This window comes from Hippocampus guttulatus, chromosome 5 (genome assembly GCF_054856545.1).
Source record: "Hippocampus guttulatus isolate MCC_2025c chromosome 5, RoL_Hgut_1.0, whole genome shotgun sequence".
In the NCBI taxonomy this organism is placed as follows: Eukaryota; Metazoa; Chordata; class Actinopteri; order Syngnathiformes; family Syngnathidae; genus Hippocampus; species Hippocampus guttulatus.
This window is the reverse complement of record NC_141265.1, coordinates 7,707,216-7,716,141: the sequence shown is the minus strand read 5'-3', so window position 1 is coordinate 7,716,141 and position 8,926 is coordinate 7,707,216. Positions and strand designations below refer to the sequence as shown.

Sequence of the window (8,926 nt, the reverse complement as noted above, 5' to 3'; positions counted from 1 at the left end):
GGGGGGAACAGGAGAAAAAAAAAGTCAGCTCCTATTCGGACCGGCTCCCAATGAGGACCCGGCTCCCATCGTTCACTTCAAAGAGCCGGCTCTAAGAGCCGGCTCGTTCGCGAACGACACATCACTAAAAGCAATCGCATTTACATAGCAGAGAAGAAATTGGATGATCGTGCTCGAGATACGATTAGCCTGCGTCTGAGAATTTCTCATTTGTTCTGTGCTCTTATTTCGAAGGCAATTACCATCATGATTGCCTTCAGTAGGATTGTCATGTCACTTCTTAGACCTGTTCCGGCTGATAGAAATCTGATGATGCGATAGCTTTTTGGGTCCGTTAGCCAGGCGAGTTGGCTAGCAGCAAGTTAAAGCTAGCACTAGCTCAGGCAAAGCTACACTGGGACGGTTGCTAAGCTACATAGCCGGGCTGCAGGCGTCACTTGCAACGCCATTTATATTTTATGTGTGGTTAAAACACTCCCGCCGGCATAAGGTGAAGATGCTTATTGTTCCTCGTTACTGAAGACCGCCACTGTGTCTGCTAACGTTAGCTAGTCGGGTAAGCAAAAGTGAAAGCCACTGTTATTTTCTTATGTAAATGCTGTACATGACTGTCGTCTCTTAATCATTGTTATTATTATGGTTATTCGCTGGGTAAAACAAAACGGTGTACGCAGCAAATTAGGATCTCCATACTTATCAGTTTAATTACAGACCGTCTTTTTTATTACATTCTTTTGCTTTAAAACTGATGTGGTTTAATTCCCCTTCAAGTAAAGGCCTTGTGTAAAACAGTTGTATTTAAATCCAGGCTTGGTAAGACGATGGCAGACGAAAATACTCAGTTCTGCGGCAACTGGTAAGTACCTGCCAAATTAATCAAGGATTCACATTTTGTGGTGAGTAATATTTAATTGTTAATTTTACTTGTATTTTGAGCAAACATGACATTCCGGAAGCAAATTTCACTACCCATGAGATCCACTGCCGAAGAAACATTGCACTTTGTGATGTCTGCCAGGAGCCGGTGCCACGCTCAGATCTGCAGGAGCATAAGCAGCAGGAACACAGCCAGGTAATACATTTTAAGAAGCCTCCATATGTAGGCAACATTGCATATGATGATTCAGTGCTGCAGTCTTTTTTTCCTCAAGTCGAAACACAAATAATAGCACTAATCTGAATAATCGTCCATTCTAATTTTCCATCTCCTTTCATTACAGATTACATGCAAGTGTGGACTCAAGATAAATAAGAATCAAATTGAAGTTCACCAGGTATTTATGAATTCTTTGTTGTTGTTAGGGACTCATGAGAGAAATTTTAAGGCTTGTATAAAAAAAATCCCTTCGACCAAAGATTGGATGGAGCTCATGGACATCAAGAAAATTTGAGCTTTTTTTCCTCTAGCTATGCTTTTCACAATTTTCACTGCAGCTACCTTCATTTTGGCCATTTGCCTTCAGGTTTTGAAAAGCTTGTGCTGTTGAGGCATCAGGTTACTGATGTAACGCTAGAAGAATATTCAATTTATTTGGCTTCAACAAGTATTGATTTGCTTTCACAGTATGTTTAGGGTCATTATTCGTTTGCGATACCAGTTTTAGTGTTTTATTATATTTACTGTCTTTGTATTGTATAATTTATTGTTTTCATTGTTTTTACATTTCAGATTTTTACTTTATGTACAGCACGTTGCTGCTATGGTTTTGTGCTCTAAAAATAAAGTTGAGTTGAGGTCTATCACAAATGCCAATATGAACAGAGTAGGATCCTATACACCTCACAATCTACGTTGGGAACCCTTTATATTGACATTAATGAAGGTCCCTTTAGATTTTCATCCACCTCCAGATTTTTCTTTCTTGACTTGATGCTATACGAAAGTTTTTTTTCTTCACGAGGAAAAAGAAAAGTCAGACTGTGGGGTTACTGTCTAAAGCACGCATCTACCATTTTCTACTACAATTACTACTTGGGGTCACTTGGAACCTTGCCCAGCTGACTTTATGAGATGCAGATTCAGGGTACACCCTGGAATGATCGCCTGTTATGCACAGAGCAAATATAGACAAACAACTCTTTATACTCACACTCGCATTCACACCTATGGACAATTTAAGCAATTGTCTAAAGCAATTGTTGTCAGACTTTTTACACCAAGTACCGCCCACAAATATACTGAGCACTCCAAATATCATCATAATACCAACATTAAATACAGTGGAGTAGGTCTAAGCATACATGAAAACCATATTTTAAGTGAACATTAAAACTACGCCGAAATATTGGAAAATTGTGCTTAAAAGTTGCAGCTGACCTATGCTTGGTCAGCGATTAAAGTGAGGCTGAGCACCACTAGTGGTACGAGTGCCACACTTTGAGAATAATTGATCCAGAGCAGGTGTCACCCACATGGTGCCCGTAGGCAACAGGTAGCCCTCAAGGACCATTTGAGTAGTTCCCGCGTCCAAGTTTCTAGCAATGCTGTATAAGTGATCATTTGAAAATCTGAACCTTGGCAGAGATGTATAAAAATATAGTGTTGGCTATTCATATTTCTGTTTCCAAATTATTTTAAGAAATGATTACCATGATCAGTGTCTTATCATAAATGAATATCATTAATTATGAATAATAACAGAAGGCAATTGGAGCAAGTTTGTTATTTCCTAAGTGCGTGTTATGAAACTGGTCATTTGCCTTCAGATTCACATGAATCAGTACCCAAGAATCAGTACCCAAGAATTAGCTCTTAGTTTGAAAATGGTTGGTGACCACTGATCTAGAGTCTTAATTTAGCCCAAACATGGATATTTTGGGAACAAAGAGCACAGTGAGAACACAGAAACCTCCGGGCCAAGAGTTAAGAATCAGAACCTTCTACTATGAGCCAGACATGCTTTCTGCACAAAAGCACATTCACACTATAAAGACAATGAAATTGAATAGTCTTCAAATGACCTGATCTCAAACCACTTGGACATTTCACTGACTGACGACAAAAGGTGAATGCCTGGCAAAGTTTTTGCATTCAGTGATGCAAAACCATTTTTTTGAAGTAGTGAAAAGAATAGTTAGAGACTAACAGTATCTCATATTACCCCTAAAAATGTAGGTAGTCCAAATAAATGGCTGTAATTCCTAAATGGTAAACGCCTTGCTTTTGTGAAACCTCTTGGAGCTGAAAATTCACACTTGAAACTCCTCTTGGTGGTTTAATTTCAAACACAGTGTGTATGTGTAAAGATAAAATTACGAGAGCCCTCATAATTATCTTAATAATCCAAATACAAGCGACCCTAATTGTAAATTGAGTAATCATGCATTTTCACAACCTTTCCTCCTGCAGAACTCTGACTGCACTCAGAGGCTGGTGGCATGCCAGTACTGTGAATTGGAGATTGCCTACAGTCAAGCCAGAGAGCATGAAGATTACTGTGGAGCTCGCACTGAGCCCTGCCCACACTGCAAGTGCAATATCATGTTGAGGGAAAAAGCCCTGCATCCAATGCTATGTGGTAGTCCCACACTGCTCCAAGAGAGGAACAACAGCTACTCCAGTCGCAGTCCGGCAGACCTGCAGCCTCCGGGGTCCTGGTTTGACGGCCACTCCATCCGAAACACCCTAAGAACCGAAGAGCGAGGACCCAAGGAAAATAACCTCAGTGCAGCAAAACGTCAGGTCTTTCCCCGCGCTTTTGAGTCCACTTTTTATAACGCTTCAAGACAAGGCAGCGCAGACTGGAAGAATATCGCCCCAAGGAATATGACATCCAGCCGATGTGAGTTGATGATTCAGCTAAAACTTTTGTTTGTTTGTTTTTTGGGGATACATACTTTTATTCATGTGAAATTGGAACAAATGAATCTAACGTAAAGGTGTCCAAATAAAGTTTAAATTGCAGTGAAACACTCATTTATCACAGACCCCTAACCTCATCATGTGAAAATCGGCGATATTAATAATTATAGATACTGTTTTTTTTTGGGGGGGGGGTAGTTTTACCTCCTCACACAAATGTAATGTTTTCATAATACTGTATTTTTCAGACCATTGGTTGCACCGTATTGTTAGGCGTAATATCAATAAATGGGTCTAGTTAAAAATATTTTCATACATGAGGCAATCCAGGTTATAAGGTGCTTAATTTTTGTGAACTATTATACTGTATGTTAAATAGTTTGTTGTTATTGTAACGTAAATATTTATTTGACAGATTTAGCACTATTATGCTAGGATTAGGACTGAACACATCTTGTTATAGGCTAAATGTTAAAGCTGAACCCATATTTCATTTAAAAAAAAAAAAGTTCCATCCTTTCCATTGTTTCATCAGGCAAAATTAAGAACGTTCTTTCAATCTTTGCAATTCTGTTGTGGTGCCAAATATAACAAAGGAGAGCGATACAAATAATGCTCTTCTGTTGCACATTGTTTGGATGAACTGTTGTTTTTTTGTTTTGTTTTTTATAGTAGCTGAACAGAGCGACATCCTGAGTCGCAGCAGTGCATGGCCAATTCAAGATGAGGATTCATCAGGCCTCGACTACATGCTCGCCCTCAGCTTGCAAACAGACGGAGAGTCCATGACTGGTGGTGGAGAGGCCAGTCTGTGGAGTGACATCTGGGACCACACAAAGACGTCCAACAGCTCCGTCGGCTGTCAACTTCCTACATCCAACAACAATTACCCAAACTTCCCCTCTCGCACAAGTGCCCTTCTCGACCGTGATCAAACAGGTACTTAAAAAACATCCGTGTCCTTTTCATTCTAACAGCAGGTGGTCTGCAGTTGACAGGAATGTAAATGATTTCTTACAGACATCATGCTTCCCTGTGAGTTTTGTGAAGAGCTGTTTCCTGAAGAGGACCTCATTTTGCATCAGGTTTGGTGTCATTTTATTAACACGACCCACAATCCTCGCACAGGTCAAAAAGCTAACTAATATATAACAATGGTACGGTGGGGTTGTATTGAAGTTTCACCGTACTGGACAAATCAGGAGAGAATTGTCGACTTCCCTTCGATCGCACAGGTTCTTTGGTATTATCTATTGTTTGTGTATCATTCAATGTAATGTAACTAATAGCGTTATCTTGTCAGATATCATGTAGGAGCCTTCTCTTTATCTTTACACCTTTGTTTATCGGCAGACTTTGCGTGTGTGATGTCATGATGTCTGCTGTTTCCCTCTTTAAAGGGGAAGTAAAAAAATGTAAAGAATATGTGCTATATTCCCCATTAATCGAAACACAGCATTCTTATTAATACTGCATTTGCGGAATATGAATTACTGGTAAGTGGCAAAATCCAGCCGTTTTTATCCAAAATGGGAAGGCCATTTTGCCACTTGCTGTTAAAAAAAAAAGAAAAGAAAAAAAAGACATCACAGTTGCTCAGGTAGCAACCAACTACAGCTCAAGTGTTTTCTGAGTTTTGATCATATGATGTTCCCAAATTGAGCGGTGATCATTACCTGAGCCTTGAGCAATTGTGACTCCCATTTTCAGTCGACAGCAAGAGACAAAATGGCCACACTTTGAGATAGGTAAAAACGGCTGCATTATGCTGCTTGATTCATATTCCACAATCACATTATCGATCGGAATGATGTGCTCAAAACTAGTGGAGGCACACAAGAACCTATTATACAGACAATTTTCGACCTGACTTCCCTTTTTAACATGGTACACACATACCAATTTTTAACATGTGAGAAACCCTACATATGACAATGCAGGTCGCTTCCTAATTGGCTGATGTTCAGTTTCACGTCACAGCCATGGAGTCCATGGCTCACACGCAAAATGATTTGAGATTGTAAATATTGAACATATTTAACAGTTTTGACTGACCCATTTCGGAATATATCGGGGAGGGAAAATCACTCTGAACACACCCCATAGCATAATCCTTCAGGATAATCTTTTAGTGACGTCGGCCTATGATTTTATCACAAAAGAGGAAAAATGCTCCAAAAAGTCCCAATCGTGTATGTGTATACCCCACTTTACTTGTCGGTTGTCTTTCAGACTGGCTGCAGCCCCGCATCCGCTTTTGCGTCCTTCAGCAAGCAGCCACCGTCCCCCCCTAAAGAGGCCAGGAATCCAGCAGGAATGATGCGCAGCCTCCCTAACACGCTAGCCTCCAACATCCCCACCTTCCCAGGCTCCGTCTCGCCAGTTTCTTACAGTCCACCAGCCAGTCCACTAGAGGGCGACGTTGTGATTCCATGTGAATTTTGTGGCGTTGCACTGGAGGAGGCTGTTGTCTTTCATCATCAGGTATGACACTCCTCAGGGTGGTTAGACAACTCGTGACAAATGCCAGTGTCCTATTTTTACATCAGCTTCAGGTCTTCTGCAGATTGTAAAGATAATCTTGGAACGTGTTTTCGATTAACAACAATAGTGTAACGTTGTTTCTGTGTCTTTTCCCATGCAGGACAAATGCGATATGCGTCCTCAGACTGCCTTTCCACTGAACAATATAACAAAAGCATCTTTCAAAAAAAATCCTGCAAAGGACGCGTTTGGACGAACCTCTCCAGATTTTCACAGGAGAATAAAGCACCAAGGTAGTGTGTACTGATGTTTTCCACAGTATTCAAATGGGTGGATCATAAGGGAAGGATTAAATTGCATACCATTAAAAAAAAAAAAAAAAAACATTTCATCTAATTCTGCCACTATGATAGTGTTACGATAAATGTCAAAAGTATCGTACAATTCCAAGCTCTGGAAACCAGATGGATAAATAGATAGATATGTAGAAAGAGAGAGAGAGGTTTGTTTCACATATAGATGATTTCTTGGTCGGTTGGGTGGTTGATTAAATTGAATGTTTGAGAGATGTTTGTTTCGCATACAGGTGATTTCTTGGACGAAGATCTTGGATTGGTTGGAGACGCACCGCCAGGACAAAACCAAAGGGAGTGGCAGAGAGGCTACATTGGGCGGCCAAGTCAGCGAAAAACATCCAACTGTGAGGTTTCGGCACAGACGAGAGCTCAGCATGGCAGAGAATTGGAAGGGGAGCTGTCGTCTTTCTCGGACTCTGACAAGCCAGGTTCTGATTATCTAAAGGGGTACGTCCACAAGAAACATAATCATCATTATTGTGAGTGAGCTGAACTTTTTGTGCTGAAACACAATAAGAAGTGATGTCATTATTTGCATGTGTCTCCATCAGACTACATTTAGCAGAGAACAAAGAGGGGCGAGGAACCAGAAGGAATGTGTTTACAAAGGTACCATTAAAATTTAAGCTCCATCAATTCCCTTTGTTTGTTTGAGAGTGCCATGCGAACAAGCTAATGCGAAACATACAACCAGACATTTCACATTGGAAGCTGCCTGTTAAATGAGGGGGGTAGGGGTAAATTGTGTTAAAAATCGTTTGAAGGGTGAATTTTCCCCTTTAGAGCCCAGGCAATTTTATTTGGCACTCATTTTTGTTTTTTATTGACCTTTCTCCTATTCATAGCTCCCTAAGAAGCAGAATGAAGATCAGCAGGAGGAATGAGAGCTGCAACTTGTGGCGAGAAAGATGTTTATTCGCTTTCTGCTTTTTATTTCTGTCCATGTTTAAAAATCTTAAATATATCTGATAAGTGCCTGTGTCATCAGCAACACAACTCTACATTTAACTGTCAAAGGTGATTTGATTTTGCGATGAATATTATACATTTGTCTCGGCTGATCGTAACATTGTTTTGTTGTAAGCATTTTTTAAATTCACCGTCCCTAATTTGAATATTTCTTCTTGTAACCTTAATATACTCTTCAATTAGTGTGTTTTTCTACTGTTGAATATTCTTTAGTACTTTAGCTAATAGTTGATGGATTTCATTGTATCCTTAGAAGTGTCACGTTGCGGTTACTTTTTCAGCTGTCTTCTGTTTCGTCTTTATTTACGTATGCGTCATTTTCAGCCAAACAATGATTTAAAAATAAGGTTTTATATCAAAGAAATGCAATTACAGGATACAATGTGCCACAAATGTCTGAAGATCTGCAGCAAATCATTTTTTAATAGAAAAGATTAATTCTGATTAAAATGTATGAGTGTTATTCATACCAGAGAGGACCAAGTGAATGGTGAAATCTCCTGGTTTGGTGTTTCTTCATGCATGTTGATGATCATTATCTGTACTGTACTGCAACCATGTCAATGCTCTCAACTCTGTGACTCTCTTTGGGTGTTTTGTAATGTCAATAAATGTTCGCGGCTACGGTTTGTATTCTCTTTTTACTATGCAGCATCTTCACTATAACCATTGGTGTAATGTGATTTTAATGAATAAAGAACTATGATTTATCAGCATCAGCAAGATAAGCAGAAATCACCAACAAATAATGGAAATCTGGTGTGTGTTGATCCCCAATTCGTTGCACACAAACTCACTTGCATAAAGGAAGAAACCATGATCTGTGGCTGTGATTTGCCTCAATCAATTGTGGGGAAGAAACACCTGTGGCATGGGGGAAGAATTCTAATTGGTGCAAAAATGCAATTCACTGAAAAAGCTCCAGATTTTAGTGATTCACTTAAAATACAAGCGACCCTAACTATAAATTGAGTCATCGTGTATTTTCACAACCTTAAGCAACCACATAACTTTGCCTCAAGGTCCGCTGCCTTAATGTTCACACATAATGGGGAAATGCCTCAGACGGGCTAATGAAAAAGAATCTATATGGCGGTGTTAATTAAATGCTTCAAGGATTGGATATTTGAAGGCTGTAAATTTCCCCAGTGTGGGACAAATAAAGGATATCTTATCTTGAAAAAAGGGTGCAGCCAGCAACATATGTAGACAGACAATATAACAATGCACATAGGTATACATCCTCTGTAAAAAAGAAAAAAAAGATGACTCCTGATTAGAGTACTAAATGATGTGTGGTGTTATCCACAACTAT

General features: G+C 39.6%; 1 protein-coding gene across 2 annotated transcripts; it reads left to right on the top strand.

The window, feature by feature from the left end:
* The first annotated feature begins 136 nt into the window (after positions 1-136).
* trafd1 (TRAF-type zinc finger domain containing 1) lies at positions 137-8,235 on the top strand. Of its 2 annotated transcripts, none has more exons than XM_086112157.1 (12): positions 137-556; positions 819-856; positions 937-1,072; positions 1,221-1,274; positions 3,350-3,782; positions 4,475-4,741; positions 4,823-4,887; positions 6,035-6,286; positions 6,447-6,579; positions 6,873-7,089; positions 7,194-7,251; positions 7,488-8,235. In XM_086112157.1, exons 2-12 carry the CDS (start codon positions 822-824, stop codon positions 7,524-7,526), a joined length of 1,689 nt encoding a protein of 562 aa, XP_085968283.1. In that variant the 5' UTR covers positions 137-556; positions 819-821; the 3' UTR covers positions 7,527-8,235. The 2 variants fall into 2 exon arrangements, with proteins under 2 accessions (XP_085968283.1, XP_085968282.1); XM_086112156.1 differs by having other exon boundaries at positions 809-856.
* The last annotated feature ends 691 nt before the right edge of the window (positions 8,236-8,926 follow it).

Excerpts from the sequence above, each read along its gene's own strand:
- trafd1 (XM_086112157.1), top strand. The coding sequence starts at position 822 with ATGGCAGACGAAAATACTCAGTTCTGCGGCAACTG. Across the intron at positions 4,888-6,034 it reads AGGACCTCATTTTGCATCAG|ACTGGCTGCAGCCCCGCATC; the intron begins GTTTGGTGTCAT and ends GTTGTCTTTCAG. Across the intron at positions 7,090-7,193 it reads GGTTCTGATTATCTAAAGGG|ACTACATTTAGCAGAGAACA; the intron begins GTACGTCCACAA and ends TGTCTCCATCAG.